The sequence below is a fragment of the Megalops cyprinoides genome, chromosome 12 (assembly GCF_013368585.1).
Source record: "Megalops cyprinoides isolate fMegCyp1 chromosome 12, fMegCyp1.pri, whole genome shotgun sequence".
Taxonomy (NCBI): Eukaryota; Metazoa; Chordata; class Actinopteri; order Elopiformes; family Megalopidae; genus Megalops; species Megalops cyprinoides.
Genome location: NC_050594.1, coordinates 11,433,235 through 11,452,119, shown reverse-complemented (window position 1 = coordinate 11,452,119; position 18,885 = coordinate 11,433,235). Strand labels below are relative to the sequence as shown.

The 18,885-nt window shown below is 39.8% G+C and overlaps 1 protein-coding gene across 1 annotated transcript; it reads right to left on the bottom strand.

Moving 5' to 3' along the window:
* Positions 1 to 1,601: 1,601 nt before the first annotated feature.
* ephx2 (epoxide hydrolase 2, cytoplasmic) lies at positions 1,602 to 18,765 on the bottom strand. Its single transcript, XM_036542655.1, has 19 exons — positions 18,584 to 18,765; positions 17,536 to 17,617; positions 16,406 to 16,565; positions 15,340 to 15,530; positions 14,173 to 14,295; positions 13,712 to 13,783; positions 11,476 to 11,571; positions 10,695 to 10,773; positions 10,154 to 10,188; positions 9,671 to 9,697; positions 6,819 to 6,904; positions 5,308 to 5,419; positions 4,711 to 4,785; positions 4,316 to 4,358; positions 3,233 to 3,335; positions 2,747 to 2,816; positions 2,345 to 2,425; positions 2,145 to 2,203; positions 1,602 to 1,940 (listed from the first exon to the last, which is right to left on the bottom strand). Exons 1-19 carry the CDS (start codon positions 18,685 to 18,687, stop codon positions 1,856 to 1,858), a joined length of 1,683 nt encoding a protein of 560 aa, XP_036398548.1. The 5' UTR covers positions 18,688 to 18,765; the 3' UTR covers positions 1,602 to 1,855.
* Between the last annotated feature and the right edge of the window lie 120 nt (positions 18,766 to 18,885).

Genomic DNA, 18,885 nt, shown 5'->3' with positions numbered 1-18,885 from the left:
TGCAAAGCTGTCAGATCACCAGAGCAGGTTTGGATCCGATGTCTAAGCTGTATTGATTCCGTTTCTGCTGTGGATAAACATTAAATGCCTGAGGTATCGGTGTTTGGGGTGTAGATGACTGTATATCAGGACAAAAAAACTGTGGGACTGCAGGTCATCAGGCTTTATGCCATGTGACTTCTTTGTAATTTTGTCAATTTACTTATATATACATATGTATATATATTATATATATATATATATATATAATGCAAATCACAATAAAATTACAGACTAGTTCATCCAAATGTTTCCCATAAACCCACGCCATCCTCTCTCTAATTGAGACGTCAGCCTTGAGAAGTCATGGAAGCAATTCATACAAGGAAGTAATTTGTCAGTCTGTGATATAATGACCAGACTGGCCCATTGATTGATGACCATGTAGGATGAGAGAGATATAAATCAGCCCCATGTTATTAGTCATAAATAAACATTACACTTCATTAGTGTTGTCCAAGGCTAGATTGATGATGATCAGGCAAACAAGGCACATGTCCTGGGTCTAGAATATGCAGCACGGCTGTGGTAATATTCAGATCTCTTTGGAAAACCACTAAATAACTGCAGAAATTCTTACAGCAGATTCGCCAACGTAAAGGTCAACACAGGTACAGATGCATGTTATCTCTGTTTAAGCAAGAGTTTAATGAGTGACAAATGTTGAACTTCAATGTAAATGTTAATGCAGTTACAGAGCACAAATATGAATTTTATCAACAGCCCTTTCTTCTACTGTAAATACATATAATTCCTTCAGATCAGAGAATATACCCTAATTTTTTTTGATGTATTAACCCTCATTCCTCAATCCTTTTAAGTGAATATTTTCCATCACCACTGTTGCATCTTAAACATATTATGCATAAACTGCAACTCAACCTGTACAAAAGGGACAGGTCATCAATTGTATCATTTGTTGAAAAGGTCCATTAAGCATTCAGTGCCAGGAATGTAATGCTGAATGTAAAAAAAAAAAAAAAACATGTGAACTACAAAGTGTGCACACAAAGAGGACAGCTTTGCTACAATATGTCATCTCTCTCCAATCAGCTGTCACAGGATTTCTCTATCAGTCACTACACAGAGTGGAAGCTCCAGGGAATTTCAGTACAAATCACTCACAGAATATATTTGATCTAGTAGTGGCAGTTGCTACTAGTTGGCAATTAGTTTGCATACTTCCCTATGAACAAACACTGTTTTAGAAATTTACCATAACAGATCTAAATGTGCTGTGCTGCATGTGCTGTTACTTGTCTTTGTTTCAATTAACTTGAACAAGAGCACAGTTATGACGCCCAATCTAGTGTATGTGTCTGTGTACAAGTGATGTTGCTTTTGTGTCTCTGCATGCATGCTTCTGTGTGCATATGTAAATATCATTTTTATGGTTCTTTTGTGGTGAGTATGTTATGTGAGTACTGTAAGGATTAATATACTGCTTTATTGCTTGCACATTGCTTGTAATGTATAAGTATATTGCTTTTTTATGATAGATAACATTGTTAACATGCTTGGTCTTTAGGACAGAAATGAATGAGGATGTAAATGTTTTAAACCGCTAGTTGTAAGGGTACTGCAGCATGTCATATGCATGCTGTATGTGTAGGATTTCCTGTGTGATATGCACTACGTTTGTTAGAACTGTTAGATATGTTAGAAGTATTCAACAGAAAACAGATGGATCAGATAAATTCCTCCTGGTGTACAGGAGAAACTTACAATATGCTCAGATCTAACTGCAGTGGCCTTTGAGTTTGTTAGTGATGGTTTGAGACCAGTGTGGCTGGTGGGGGTGGTGGGGGTCCCTGTTTCACAGCTTTGGGGACATGGTGATAGAGGCCTTCTGGTGGACATCCCTGAGCCAGGAGATCAGGATCTTATTCAGTTCCACAGGCCTATGAAACAACACACGCACACATGGATCAACACAAACATGTGATCAAGTTCCGCAAAATCAAGTTAGGCCTCAGGCGCCAAGTGGGCACAATCACACCTCCCACTTAAGATCAGCAATGTGTCACAAAGCTAATGGAAAATGACTAAGTATCTACTCAGCACAAAACTGTCTGTTGAAAATGTGTAACATAAATGAGGCTTACTTTTCCATTTGTGTCCAGTGTCCACATTCATCAATATGGCCTCTGGTCAAGTTTGGGATCTTTGGAATAACAAAGAACAAAAAAAAAAAAACAACACCTGCGGTGAGGGCTTGTTTAAGCATTTCTTTGTTTTTCAGCTCCACAGGGCACCTCAGGGCTGTGTGTAAAGCAATTGGCTGTTAAACATGCACACCCCTCACCATGGCCTCCATGCCAGTGGAGAAGGCCGACAGGAGAACTGGATCCTTCCCTGCGGTCACCATCAAGGCAGGCATCAATATCTGGGGAGGGAAAACACCTCAGTTTGATAAGCTGCTGTAAGAGAGAGAGAGAGAGTGTGTATGTGTGTGTGTGTGTGTATGTGTGTGTGTGTGTGTATGTGTGTGGGTGGGTGCGAGTGTGTGTGAGTGTGTGAAGTGTGCCCCTACCGACCACATGACCACAGCCCATTTCTGAGTTCAAAGAGCAGTGCACAGCATTGGGTATGAGGCCTGGAACCATTACTAAGAAGCAGAAGTAACTCTCTGTGGCCATTTTGTGTAGCAAGCACGCCATGGTGGCATGATGGAGGTTTGCAATATTTTCGGATTCACAGCATGTACCTTTCCCCTTGGTTTGGAACAGAACCACCGCCAGTTCCTCTCGATGTTACGGTACCAGTTCAACGGTCCCCTAAATAAGCACGCATATGACCCATGAGTAAATGCTAACTGAATCAACATAAGTTCAAAATCATATTCAAATGATCGCAGACAAGGATAAATTACCACAGTGACATCTGTTAAAATAAAGACAAGTACAAGTACAAGGTTTCCTTTGCATCTGATACCTGGCATACATTAGCAAGTAATATGGGTGCATGGAACAGGAGAGGAACTCTCGTACAACTGACTGACTGATTTTAAATAACTGACTGTATTGATTACATTCTTATGTTGCATAAACACAACAGCTGATCTGGTGTGATATTTGTTCATTTACTTAAACTTTAAAGCTTTTCTGTTTCTTTTCTGATTAAGGCAGCACCCATTTATCACAAACTGCAATGCAGAGCAGAGCCCTGTTAGAGAAGATAGATCATCTCCCACCTGAAGCCACTCTTACTGTACTGCTGCACATAGTACTTCAGGGCTGCTTCACTAAGAATGGAACTTCTGGGAATTTCCTCTGGTAACCCCACAAACAGGCCACCTATAGGCACAAGCAGACCACCAAAGAACAACACAATCATAGTCGATCACCACAGAACACAGCAATCACAGCAAATCACCACAGGACACAGTGATAGCAGTATATTGCTACAGAACACAGCAGTCACAGTACAACAGATCACCGCTGAAGACTGCCATCACAGAAGGTCGCTACAGATCACAGTGATCACAGCAGAACACTACATAAACTTCACCAGCCCGCGTTGAGAATCTGGGGTGCCACGCTTCCAGTCATCTGAGTAAGCTGAAGGATGAGGAGGTGGCAGAGAGCTATGATACTCCTTTTACATGACCGCAGGACAAATGCTGAACTTTGACCTCCTTTGACAGCCAAACTGCAGTGGTTTCATCTGACCACACCTGAACTGCACATAGTAAACTGGTAAAACATTGCGGCTGACGTTCATGCAATCTGACAGCTTTTCTGATGTTAGGTCTGAGCTGTGTGGTGCCGTGCTTCTCTCTAATGAACACAGACCCTTGGGCTGAAATAACATTCTATCTACTATGGCTCTGGGCCAATGCCTTGTGTAATGAGCTGATAATGAGGCAAGAGAAACGGGCAGTCAAAATAGACTTCAAAGATTTGGCACAGTGTTTTCCTCAGGAAGCAGATGGATGAAAAATAGCTACATGGGAAAGAAAGGGAGAGAGAGAGGGAGAGAGAGAGAGAGAGAGAGAGAGAGAGAGAGAATCTGATCCGGATCTGTGTAGCATAGTGTGGACAGTGAGATGCCACCTTGAGTCCCTGTCTCCAAAAAGATGACGCCAACGCAATAGCACGTAGGTGCAATGGAGGTTTATTTTAGTGTACCCCAGACTACATGTACCAATATACACACCAAGTTGTTTAAACATCCACATTTAACATAAAGATTTCCACATGACCATCTGAAAAACAGAATTGTATACTTGTATACTTCTTCTTATATACTTTTTCACAAAAATGTGTCTTCTTACCTCTTTTGCAAACGCCAGCTGTGCTTATTGCAGGTCTCTTGTCCTTGAAAAATAAAATGGAAGAAAGTCATTATTACGGCCCTTTTTTCAATTCGGTGTTTAACAGCTGCAGTAATTTATAACAACCCGCTTTTCAACAATGATAAAACACATTAGCAAGCTATGAGTATAATGTCAGTCCCTGTTTGGTGGTCTTTTTAAATTAAATGTGTTTGTGTTATCCAAGTAAGCGTCTGGATTGAAACATAAATATGTATCTGAAATTAACAAAGAGGGGGCTGTGTCTGTGTAAGTTTAGAATGATGTGCATATTTTGGTAACCAATCTGGTTATGAATTTGTATAACCTCCTCATTTAATTTCAAAACTTAATTAACAAAGCACATGGCTTCTTACTTCCTCTCCGCTCCCAAAAAACATGATTTTGAAGGTTCTCTCGAGGTTCTTCTCCAACTCTGCCTCTGCAACACCCTAAGATTAAAGAGCTGCAATTAGACAGAGGAACCCTGCACCTTCAACAGAGACGCTATAGACTGTCAACAAAGCCGCTATGTACTTTAAACAGAGCCATTACATACTTTGGCCTAACATTTAAGAAACCATTTTAGGACATGAGAGCCTTGCGATTCACCAGGGATAGGTTCTAGCAACTCCTGTGAATGAGAGAGTCCACAAACACTCAAACACTATACCTAAATGACAGTTTCAGCATATGCAAGGGAATTTGTTCATTGATGTAATTCATAGAGAACAGACTGCACTGGAAGAAGGGAACATTCCTGTGGGGCTACATTGTGGTTTATGGTAAGGTGCAGGCCTTGCCAGTTTGACTCCCTGGTTGGCTACTGCTGTTGCACCCTTTGACAAGGAACATACCCAAATTACCTCAGTAAAACTGTGTAATGTGTAAAAACTGAAAACTATGTACAACCCTATAGATTCCGCTTAAGCGGCTGTCATGTATTATAATATGGAATGTGAGAGTGGGCTTACGGGTTCCTGAAAGTAAATCTGGTAGTCAAAGATGGGGAGGGATTTCAGCTTCTCCAATGGGTCAGAGTTGGGATCCACAGGAAAGAGGGGAGTGTTCAGTGATGCTACAGCCCTGGTTTAAGTACCCACCCAAAGGTGACGTGCATGATGGAGAAAACAAAGTTTCACATTCACATGGATCACAATCTTCACAGGAAGATTACACCTCTCCCAATCTGGTTATTAAAGCTGCATATCATACCACACTATATACTTTAACATCCTTGAGGAAATTTGGGTGTGGCATCAACACATATTTATCAGGTGTTACACACAGAAGACTGTACATTGCATATAAAAAACAATTAGACATATGGTTATGGCAGCGTTTCCCAAACCTCTCCTGGAGGACCCCTTGTCCTGCATGTTTTAGATCTCTCCCTGCTCCAACACAACTGATTCAAGTGATCAACTCGTTATGAACTCCTGAAGCTGCTTAATAACAAACTGATCATTTATATCAGCTGTGTTGGAGCAAGGAGAGATCTAAAACATGCAGGACAAGGGGTCCTCCAGGAGAGGTTTGGGAAACGCTGGGTGATGGTAATGCAATACAGATACAATAAAAAAGGCTATAAAAGTGCAATTACTTTATAATTATTACCTTAATTTGCTCATATCAATATCTATTGGCATTTTACAGCAAAACCCAATGAAAAAAAACACATATTTAATACATGCCTATAGATATTTTGTCACATTGATCAAATTCACTTTCTACCATGTTATATGTAATGATCATAATTGTTTCCTTTTCTGGTCTCTGAACAGAAAGATTCTCCTTCTGTGTGCCACACTGCAGTGAAGGACTTGGCAGTGCCTCCACCAAGCAGTCCTCTGGAGCATGTTTTTCAACAATGGGGGGGTCATAGTGGGACCTCATTGCTCATAGTGGCGTGTCTGATTAGATTTTTATGTAAATTGTTTGTCACAACTTTTTCATTGTTTTGGGCTCAAGACCAAATCACTTAGCATTTTTGTTGTTTAGGCATTAGAATACAACTGAATGGTTGCAATGTAAAGGTGGATGAACGACTGAGATGCAGAGACTTTTTGTTACAGAGCTCATTCATTGGGAGTGAAGTTTCTTCTAACATTACAAGCGGTTTGTGCAATGTATCCATTAAAATAAAGTCAAACATGATATAAACTTGAATGTGACCACTGGGTTACAGTTGGTGTATGTCTATTAAGTATGTCTGGTATGTCAAGGTATGTCTGGTCACAGCACGTCTCTGAACTCTGAACATCAAATTACTGCAAAACCAACACCACTCAAGGTAGATTTTGAAGCAATGATGTTTTTCCAGGTAAATGTTAAGCGTGTAAAGCTCTGTGGTTGGTTATTTAATACTCTTCCCCTCATGATAAGGTGAAAGCAACATCTGGCAGGGACTCTTTACCTCCTGCTCTCCAGTGGGAAAGTGCACTGAATAAGTAGATGACAGCAGTATTTGGCAGGAAGACCATACCTCACCCTCTCCGGGTGGAACTGAGCCATGTTCCACACCAGTGCGCCGCCCCAGTCATGGCCCACCAGTGTCACCTGTGGAACACCCTGAGAGACAGGTAAGGGACAGAGTTACAGCTCCTGTACAACACTACTCTGCTATCTGCCAACTTTGAGTCAAAAATTCTGATATACTCTTTTACCAATTTTTTATAATGATTTCAATAACTGATGGATATGTAATGCATTGTAATGAAAAACAGAAATCAGTTACTACGAGTTAAGGAAAAAGCAGACTGCAGTAAAATTGAACAGAGGTGTCACGAAGGCCTTTCATTATGGTTAACCATTTCAACCATATAACCTTTACAAACAGAAATGCATATACACACACAAACACTGGAAATATTGTCTTAAATCTTAATTTTACATGACTGCCACCTACTTTTATTAATGAATTAACCAAACATTTAGTGTCAAAATAGACTCTGATTGCAGGCAGTTGTATCTGAGGATTGCAGAAGTTGTCCCTGTGAGATGCGCCTAAAGTACAATTGGCAATTCCAAATAAGGTTACAGGCATTTCAGAGAAAACCTAACCTAAGGACATGGCTGCATGAGTTGACAAAAACTATGAGAAAATACACTGTTATTGCGAAAAAAAAAATGCATCAGTATAATTCACAAGTATCACTTCTCAAACTGAAGCGGTCAGTCATCACTATCACTGCTTAAATAGGAAAGAAATAAAATTTAACCCATACGGTTTCACACCATGAATGATGTGTTCTCCTCCTCAGCCCTGTAGAGCAATGGTGTAAACATGCAGTGTGCTCAAATCACTTTGCAGCCTTTTGGCGGGGCTATGCACAGCAGGGGGCCACCATACAGAAGCACAGTTTGCGTTGGATACATTATTACACTAACGTGATATGACGAATATACCTCAAGCACTTTTTGAACACTGAGAGAAACAGAGGAAACAGGACCAGCAAAACAGGTTTTCTGACAGAACAGATTTCTACAGCAAGTCACCCAACTCCACGAACCGTAAACCACACCTACTGCAACCAAAGGCCCAAGGAAACATAACCCACTGTAACTTATCTCACAATTAGTGCTGACTGATAAATCGTATTTTCATCATCATTGCGATATGAACATACGCAATAAACAAATCGCAAAAGACTGCCTGAAATGTGATGAATAAGAAAAATCATTTTATTTACACACACCATGCATTCACACTCAGCATGCGTACACTTGACCACGTTTGGCCCGCCCTCCCTTTTTTTTGGCCCGCCATGAGCTATGTGCTCCCGCCGCAATATTCTTCTGGGTAAGATGACACGCCCCATAAAACTGATGTTTTTAAATAGGAGCAAGAAACCTTCAGAACATTCCCATTGTAATGGGATTGTCACAGCACAAAGGTGTGTTCTCCCTGAGCTTTTGCTTGAGTGTGTGTGTGCCTGCAAGCATCTATGCATGCACACGTGCACACTACACACTGCATATAGACTGGAACTGATGCAATGAACTGATGCATTTTAAAAATTATTATGAAATGTTTGCAAACTATACATTGCATATAGACTGGAACTGATGCATTTTAAAAATTACTACTAAACAAAACCATTGTGCACACCCCATGTACAGACACTGATTAAAAGCTTAGATATTGAACAACAGCTTTGTATGTCATCTATACCTACTCTGTCCTCTTTGATAAGACATTAGAAACAAGCAGCACAATTATCATTTGTGACGAGCTTGTAGCAGGAAATGAATCCCATAAGGACACAAAGCAGCAGTAGCTGATCAACTTAGCAATCGGAAAAATTAACTCAACATCTAACCAGTGACCCGTCTTCAAACGCAGAGAACCGTGCTCAATGTTGAATACCATTTAGCCTGTCGGTTCAGTTCTCATCAGTGCAGTGCTGTCATATGTGCAGTGATAGAGAAGTACCGCCATAGCCTAATAATAGAAGTGTTGCCAGTAAATGCAGCCTTTAACACTTACAGCAGCTCATTTAAGTCTAATCACACTGAATTAGTTCCCTATTCTGGGTTTAACAGGCTGCATTAAAATGAAGGCTGCAGACAGCAACGATTCTGATCCAAATACGAATGAAACACAACATACAGCACCGGTCAAAAGTTTGGATGACTTGATTAAGTTAATGGAAAACATGCATTCAAAGATATTTAGATCTAAATACTAATGCGTAAATGCTTGAAATTTGTTCCACAGACAAAAATAATTAAAATAATAATAATTAAAAGATAATTAGTATGAATTTACTTTTAATTTTAAAAAAACATTTTTTGACTATTTTGAGGAATCTAAAATATAAGATACTTTTGATTTGTGTATAACACTTTGTTGGTCAGTGCATAATTCCATCTGTGTTATTTTGTAGTTTTGATGTCTCTACTAATATTCCAAAATATGTAAAATAGAAGAAAAAAGAAAGAAAAGTGTGTCCAAACTTTTGACTGGTACTGTATGTGTTCCTTAACTGCATTTAATACTCTGCTCCTGGTGTTTAATTTCATCTTCTCTGGTGACTATGAAAAAATATCAAGTCAAACAGCTTTGCTTTCTGCATTTTCTTCGTTCACTGAACCTCAGTTAGTAGAAAACGTATCCCCTTACACAATTCTCTTTATCAAGCTGATTACCAACTGATTTATTAGATTCATTAGTACAGTTAGCATTTCTTTTATTTATCACCAAACTGAACTGCTTGACTGTCTATGCCTCACACTTCCAAAACGCTTCCATTCATTTGACATTTTAAGATAACTTTCGCAGAGTGCATTCTGAAGTAATATCAAATATTTTAAAATCATTAATGTTAAACTTACCAATTTATCCATGAAGGTCACCAAATCCTAAAAACAAATGAAAAGAAAAATCCTAATCAAAGAAAATTACATTAATTACCTCAGCACTGGCCTAGCATTAACACGTAATTCAGTCTAACTACCAAGCTGCTAAACCACAATTCTCAGCGCCATCATTAAAGCATGTATTTCATCTAATGGGTTAAAACACCTGAACAATTCAGACCTTAATCCAACTCATAGTTTCTGTGCACATCTACTGGAACAATCAAAGAGCAATACTAATTGCAGTAGTCCCACAATGAGCATTTGAACCTATAATCACTTAGTGGCAATACTAAGGCCATAACCATTATCCTACATGACGACATGTGCTGGTTTAATGCTGTACAGTTTACAGCAAAGTAATGGCCGATCTGACCTTCCTTGTCTGCTCTCTCACATTTGTGCTGCTTTGTGTGTGTGTGTGTGTGTGTGTGTGTATACGCGTGTGCAAGTCCATACCTGACAGATCTGTTCCTGAGAATACTCCTCAATGTCTGTAAGAAGAGAAGATTTCAAACATAGCCCACACCAGCAATTCAACATAAGCCATTACTGTATAATTCTTGTGAACGCCAGAAATATCACTAATGAGGGAAAAAATATTACCCATGTAAAGGAAAAGATGATAATTTTAAATTCTTTTATACAAAAACAATGCACATGCCATCCACTCAATGGTGTTCTTCCCCTCTGGGGAAATACAGCATTTAATCCCTCTATATAATGCCCTAAGGACACTGAGCTGAACTTCTACCAAATATTATATTCTTCTATAAACCAGGAGACTTCATTGGTAATGACTGAGAATGAAAAATATTTTATCAAAGCTACTAATAAGCTCATCCTTTCATCTGCACCCCTATGTCTGACACACATGAATAAATACATTATATATTAGTAATCATAAACTTGCCTAACATTTCTCCTTCCCAGTTCCTTTGAATAAGATCTTAATAAGCCCCTCTGCTAGCCTCTTTCACCAGGAGTTAGATCCACTTACCAGAGGGTGCTGTAGAGTCACCATAACCTTTCATGTCTGGCACCAGGACCCTAAAGCCTGCATCAGCCAGAGCTGGGATCTGAAAGAGGAAAATATAACTGAATTTTTAGTCTTCATCTGTCCTATTCTTTCCCTAGAAAGAAAGGGCCTGTTGTTGATGCATAATGCATTTGGAATGACAATGTACATTTAAGTTCTGTGTCATGTTGTAGCTGCTTCCTTTTAATGCTTTAATTAAAACAGTATGCTGGTGATGCTCCTTTCTAGCAAATATCTTTTGGGTATCACCTAAAGCGACATATCAATAATGCTATCAGTTCAGTTTATCAAATATTATAGCAAATATGATCTATAGTGTTAACAGCAGTACTATCAATATTATAACTGAACGAAAAGTCCCCATATTAGTGCATGAACAAATGTCAAGGGCAGTGACTGAATATGCCTGTGTTATATCTAAATTTCAAGTAAGTCCCAGTAAGTTCCAGCAGTGTTGTATGAATGAAGCGCAAAGCGCATACAAGTGAATATGAACACATAAAATGACCTCCTAAATGCCCTTTAAAAAAGCTGCATTGACACTGCACATCATGTACCCCCAATTGTGCTATGAAAACTACACCCCTCACAGCTACACTATGCACATAGATCAGGAAGATGCGGTGTACAGTGACTGTTAAATTATCTCCATAGTGTTCCGATATAGTGGTGGCCCTGCCTCCATTTGGATCCAGCAGGTTGTGACACTGCCACAAAGTTATTAAGTAAAGTTGAATCTCACCTGGTACCTCCAGGAAAACCAGCTCTCTGGAAAGCCATGACACAGAAGAACTGCAGGCCCTTCCCCCACATCCACAAAGTGGGTGGTCACCCCGGGCTGGAGAGGGGCAGACATGGTTCTTTAAGGACGCTAGGCAACAGAGTTCTGGCACAGCACGATCATTTCCCTATTCATTCTAATTATTCCTGTAGACAAGTTCATTCACTTGGCATCATCACATGAACAGGGTCCACTTTCAGACTTTCGGGACTTTGCACTACACTATTCTCACACACAAGCACTAGAATTTTTGAAAAATACAGGAGTCTTTATATGATTATGCTTATAGACAATGCTGATTTCAAAGGCTTTGATAAATGTAATGTACGTGTTGTGTAATTTTTTGGAAAACATTAGCAAGTAAAACCATTAAGTCAAAAACACATCGTGGTCAAGTTGGAGCACTCTACCTTTTATTTCAGTACCAGAAGGGCCACGAATAGAGTACAACACTTTTATCTCCCATTTCATTTTAAAAATTAACACAGTGAAAAGGACAGCCATTCAGATGATTAGCTGTCAGGTAATGTAATTAGCTTATGTTCAGGGGGTTCACAAACCCCAGTGTTTCTCAGGGGAAGCAGTCGGTGGTCACCCCGGGCTGGAGAGGGGCAGACATGGTTCTTTAAGGACACTAGGCAACAGAGTTCTGGCACAGCACGATCACTTCCCTATTCATTCTAATTATTCCCGCAGACAAGTTCATTCACTTGGCATCATCACATGAACTGGGTCCACTTTCAGACTTTCTGGACTTTGCACTACACTGTTCTCACACACAAGCACTAGAATTTTTGAAAAATACAGGAGTCTTTATATGATTATGCTTATAGACAATGCTGATTTCAAAGGCTTTGATAAATGTAATGTACATGTTGTGTAATTTTTTGGAAAACATTAGCAAGTAAAACCATTAAGTCAAAAACACATCGTGGTCAAGTTGGAGCACTCTACCTTTTATTTCAGTACCTGAAGGGCCACGAATAGAGTACAACACTTTTATCTCCCATTTCATTTTAAAAATTAACACAGTGAAAAGGACAGCCATTCAGATGATTAGCTGTCAGGTAATGTAATTAGCTTATGTTCAGGGGGTTCACAAACCCCAATGTTTCTCAGGGGAAGCAGCCGGTGGTCACCCTGGGCTGGAGAGGGGCAGACATGGTTCTTTAAGGACGCTAGGCAACAGAGTTCTGGCATAGCACGATCACTTCCCTATTCATTCTAATTATTCCCGCAGACAAGTTCATTCACTTGGCATCATCACATGAACTGGGTCCACTTTCAGACTTTCGGGACTTTGCACTACACTGTTCTCACAAACAAGCACTAAAATTTCTGAAAAATACAGGAGTCTACAGGAGGAGTTGGAGCACTCTACCTTTTATTTCAGTACCTGAAGGGCCACGAATAGAGTACAACACTTTTATGTCCCATTACATTTTAAAAACCATTTTAAACCATTTTAAAAATTAACACAGTGAAAAGGACAGCCATTCAGATGATTAGCTGTCAGGTAATGTAATTAGCTTATGTTCAGGGGGTTCACAAACCCCAATGTTTCTCAAGGGAAGCAGTGTCTCTTTGTAACCTGTGCTTTTTTAATGTATTTTAATACATTTTACACAACTTTTGTTGTCTTTATTATTATAGCTTTATTGTGTTCTTATTTTGATGCATTTCTCAACTTATCCTATTTTCCTTCTGGTTGTGCTTCATGTCTGAATCTTTCAGAAGGCAATCTGAATCGCAATGTATAAAAAGCACTGTATAAGTATAGTTTTTATTATTAAAACAGTGTTGGCAAGACACAGTGAGCCACACCCCACTGTTTACTCTGGAATAAACATGACTTCAGAGCTTCCTCTCACTCCACTGCTCCCTGAATGTGAGTATGTTGTGTTTATCTAGAGCTTTATCTGTTGAACTTTGCCATTTATTTGGCTGAGATAGAGGCATTTGGGCTTGGTCTTTCCTGACATTGAGAGAAACATGTCAACCGCTCTAGCAAGAACTTACAGTTAATCTACTGCTTTTTTCTTCTTATATATTAGGATCTGAAATGACATTTATGTGACAATACAGAGCATGGGTCACTGAGGAAGGTTTTTATTTAAATTGGCCCTAGAGGAAAGCTAAGAGTTAGGAGGAAAAAAGGAAAAAGACTTCAGTGGGTGGGTTTGGCGTCAGGTGTTACCTTAATGGTGACAAAGCCATGAGCAACTTCTTCAGGATTAGTGGAAATGGGACGCATATCAGAACCCAACAGCTACAGAACACAAGATAAACACAAGAAAATCAATGCTTTCTTTGCATAAAGGAACAGACCGTGGGAATCAAAGCCACACAGGAGGAGTGTGTCTAATGTGACTGATAGTACTGACAGTCCATGCATAAACACAGGGATGGTTCTTTTCCAGGTCAGTGTATGTTATCAAATCCTCTTTAATTGTTCAAATGCCTCACGACAAAGACCAAGTTAATTGTATTGCTCTCATAGTCAACACACATAAACATATCTCAATTTAAATGCTTAATTTAAAAATTTTTCTTAACTTTAAGCTTCTCCATCAATGCCACAACCAAATCCCATTATCAACCCTTTACTTTGGTGAATGCTTCACTGAACGCTTCAGTGACCACTTTGAATTTCTTTACCTCCACACCCAGAAGGACCTGTAACTTCTTCAGAGCTTCGCTTGTATCTTCAGCCAGGATTGCACTCATGCCCATGTCCTGAGCTGCCTTCAGGTTTGGCTCAACAGCACTCAGCCAGGCCACCTGAAATCACCATTACCATTTGTGCTCTTGTGGTCACCAGATATCCATCGTCATTGTGTGATTAGACAACACTTAATACAAAAAGCAAAGACTCAGCTAATTCAGCTAACTGAATGACAAGAGTATGTTATGCATGTGGCTTTCCCCATATGAAACAAAAAAAGGAGATTGAACAATACTAACAAAAAATATTTAAACCAAATGTTTCCAGTTGCAGGATATCCTGCCTCTTATAAATACAGTAAGTGCTGAGCTGAAACACATAAATCAAATGGACAAGCAAAACAAACAAAAAAATGACAACATGTTTGCTGATGTGTTACTTAGTAGCTACTCTGCTGAACGCTTGCCTTTCACATTTAATTACAAATTCTGTACAACTGAAGTCCTACAAATGCTGAAGTTTTCTATTCATTTTGAAAAACACTTTCCTCTACCTCAAAAGCATTGGACACGTAATGTTTTCACTATTTACTATCTCCAAATATGGCTTTGATTTGGTTAAGTTTTTTGTTTACATTCCAAAAGCTCAACCAACTAAGCTACTACTGTTAAAGCAGGATGCAGCCTGTGTTGTTGGCTGGGATATTATCAGATAAAATATACAGGTCTTCATGACTCTAAAATGCAGTTGGAAATGGAAAAAACATGAGTTATGAGGATAAATTTAAGAACACCAGTGCAATAGTGGACAGCATGCAATTAGTCTGAAGTACAAATCTGTAATCTGTAGATATCAGATGATATCTATGGATTTCATCTGATATCAATAGTTACACAGAGGGTCTCCTGCAGTTACCTGCCATTCACACCAAATGCAGATTTTAGTCAGTTACAAAAAATACAGCTGCATTCTACTGTAGGCTATGCTTCCTTCTATAATATTGAAGTCTTCTAATTATTGAATGCCTCTTTCTATATTTCCAAAGAAATACAGTCACATTCTACTATAAGCAATGCTGCCTCTTACCAAAGAAATACAGCCATCATCATAAACCTTTCCAGGTTCTACAGTAGCTCTCCTGCAGTGAGACACACTCGTACCTGTTGGGGTGCGACACTCAGTTGGTCCAACGCGAGGCTGAACATGGCCGGCTCAGGGACTCGGGCACCCACATGGCAGGACTCCAGGATGAGGTCAAAATGGCCATGCAGCACTGAGAGGATCCTGGCAGTGCCCTCACGCTGGGCAGAGTCATCCATCCAGGTATTGGCCAGCACACACGTGCGAATGCCTTCAAGGAAAGGCGTGCCCATTACACCACAATCACTCATTATCATTTCATGGACTGGCATTGGGAAACATGAACAAAGGGAAAGGGAGCTTCACCTCACTGCTCTCACTGAACCTTTAAAGTGGCTTCTTGACTTAAAATATCAAAGAAGTCATGGATCAGCTGATACACGTCCCAAATATATTTAGTGCCACAAGGTTTCTGCCTGGAAATATTTTCATACACAAAATAATAAACAGAGTTGAAAAATTTCCATTGTTATGAAGTTTTGAGCGTCATCATTTTCATAGGTCAGCAAAAATAAAGTTCCACCACATGCCAGCATGACAGACATATATTTTACAAAACCTTTGAAACTAACATGCTTTGTGATGAATATTTCAGTTAGGCTATTCTGATAACAGTCACTAAACTTCACAGTGAGTTCCAAGAGCAATACCACACACTATACTGCTTTGAAACGCATAAAACAATAATTCAGCGTCAATAAAGTGAAAAATATTTATTTAAGAATCAAAACAGCCAAAACATTAATGAAACTATGATGATAAATTCATACTAAATAAAGACTGTGATTACTCTCTAGACAGGTTGTGGTGACTACAAAGCATGACTAAATATCATCACAAACATACTACTTCTAATGGATTTATTTTCAACATTTCTGAAGGAGAAATTGTTTTAAGGATTTAAAGTTGTATTTAAGAATAAAGCAGTATGGCATCCTCATTTAGAGGGATTTCAGTGCACTGTTTTTTAATATTTTATTTCTGTTATGAGTTCTTCCTTCCAAACTTTACAGATATCACTGGAATTTGAAATAACTGGAAACAAGGAAACGCATGTCTGGAAGCATTTCTGTGGAATTGTGTTACCATGATGACGCAGCTTGGCAGTAGTCTCAAGTATTGTGGTGTTGAATTTCACAGCTTCTCTGGCGTCCTCGAAAAGCTTCTGCACCGAGAATTGGGGGGGTAGAGACACGCTCTCATCGGATGCTCCCTTCTGAAACTCTGCCTCCAACTCCGAAATCATCTACAAGACACAGCATATACACACACATGCACAGAGAGAGAGAGAGAGAGAGATAGAGACAGAGAGAGAGAGAGAGAGAGAAATACACATACACAAACAGATGACATGTCTAAAACCAGACTATCAACAAATAGATCTGTGGTTACGAAGTGGTTTGAAGAAAAGACACCACAGAAACAGATCCTGGACATGAAATATTTGGTGATAAGGGTGTTATTGTTTTACCATTTATTTCTCTGAGGCTGATTCAAACTTGAGATACAGGTGCATAAACCAAAAGAGTTCTGGTACTACTATGCAAATTCAGACACGGGCCTCTTAACGAGCCTGTTTGGGAGACACACATTGGGGCAGCCGTCCCAAATTCAGAGCATTTTGCTTGAAATGAGAGTGTGTCTCATCTGTTACCATGATATGCACATTCTGACCTGACACTTAAGTCAGTCTTCTCTGTGCAAACATTCCACACACAAAAAGGTATATTAAAAAGTCTGCCACAGTGTCAGGTGTGTTTAACATTAAGATTGTATGCAATTAGCCAAAAAATTAATAATGGGGTATAAAAAAATAATAATTAGGTAGAGGTTCTTGAATGGCTCAGTCAGTAAAGGTGTTCGTTCCAAGAGCTGGCTGCTCACTTCTGCCAGGGTTTGACACTGGCTATGTCATCCCCTGACAATAAACGGGATCCCACAGTAGCAGATTAAACTGACTTTCTTCTGCTGCTGTGGGGATGGGCAGGATAGCTAGGGTCCCCTTGTCATACCAGAGGCTCCCCAAAAAAAAAAAAAAAAAACCTTCAGCACTCCAGAATCAGAACTGGCCCCATAACGAAGATAACTGCAGTAATAATAATGATGCAGCACTGCAGAATTGCTATTGTTAGTTAACTTTTAGGATTAAAATTAACACTGGGAACTCTGAAAACACAAAACATAAGACAATAACAACATGTGAAATGACATCTTACCTGAGTGAAGGTGAGCCTCCCCTTCTCTGCTCTGTGCAAAGCGCTCTCAGGGCGCTTCTCGACCGTCTCATAGACGAAATCCCTGAGAAATTCAGCCATATCATAAATATGTGTGAACTGGTCATCATCGCCACAAATATAGGTACAATTATCCCCATCAAAAATACTGTATATACGGTGTGATCATCCTCATTATAAACATACGCGCAATGCACCTCTCCTGCTATGCCTGCAGCCAACAAAACCTCAGAATCACCAATGATCTGCTAGTGATGGCTCAAATCCAACCAAGCTCCTGGCACCTCAACACCCCTTACCTGGTCCGAACTATGTGTGTGCGTGTAGATAGATAGATAGATAGATAGATACATACATACATCATACATAGATTCATGTGTAAGTGTGCGAAGGTAACAGTATAGGCATATGTTCAAGAGCTTCGTGTGTGCGACGAGCGTTTCATATGAAGGTGCGAGGGTTTCATATGTGTGTCTGCGAGTATGTCATACGCATGTGGGTATGGTACAGGTATGGAACAGGGTATTATTCGACACGGCGTTGAATAATACCCTGTTCACCTTTCCCATAACAAACATGAACAACTCAGGCGATCACATCAGATTTTCACTGCTACAGAAGTGATTCTAGTCTACCATGAATTTTAGCATTCTAAATCATTGTGCTGAAGAATGCAACTGGGACGCGCGTCTTCACACGGCTGTTTCAAAATGTATTTTTGTATATACTAACTTCGCCGTAACGCGCAAGAGGAGTATCTACGAAACCGAGTTGATATGTTTTAAAACATTCAGCCTGTTAGACTGCGCACAAATCTTGATCACTCGTGCATGCGTAGCTGGTACTGTAGACCAGGATCTACAATTCACAGTTAATATCTGATCAGGCGTCATAAAACAGGAGGGCAGGTAATCTATCCGAGGTTGTCGGTCCAAAGTGCACTACACTGGCAAACATGAGGGACGTCTGCATATTCAGTTTTAGAGGTCGAAGTTTTTAACTTCCACCTTGATTCACCAACTCGTCTTACCTCGGCAGCCCAAGGGATTCCTCATATTTCCGAAAAATCTGACGAGGACGGGGAGTTTGAACGCATCCCAATAAATCGAAAATAACAACCTTTCTCGCTGCCATTTGTTAGAATTAAAACACAGAATCGGCGTCGGCGGAGCAGTACAAGTCCGTAGTGACTGCTGAAGCTGGTGCCGCTTTTATGGCGTTTTTTCTTTTCCTTTCTTTCTGAGGTCAACGGGGCGGACTCTCCCAGTACGCTACAGGAAGACATACTATATCGCCTGAATTTCCAAAAAAAAAAAAAACTGTCTAATGGTG

Coding starts and splice junctions, on each gene's coding strand:
- ephx2 (XM_036542655.1), bottom strand. CDS start 18,687: ATGGCAGCGAGAAAGGTTGTTATTTTCGATTTATTGGGATGCGTTCAA. Junction 14,296..15,339: donor TGAGTGTCGCACCCCAACAG/GTACGAGTGTGT, acceptor TGGTGATTTCAG/GTGGCCTGGCTGAGTGCTGT. Junction 10,774..11,475: donor GGTTTTCCTGGAGGTACCAG/GTGAGATTCAAC, acceptor TTCCTCTTTCAG/ATCCCAGCTCTGGCTGATGC.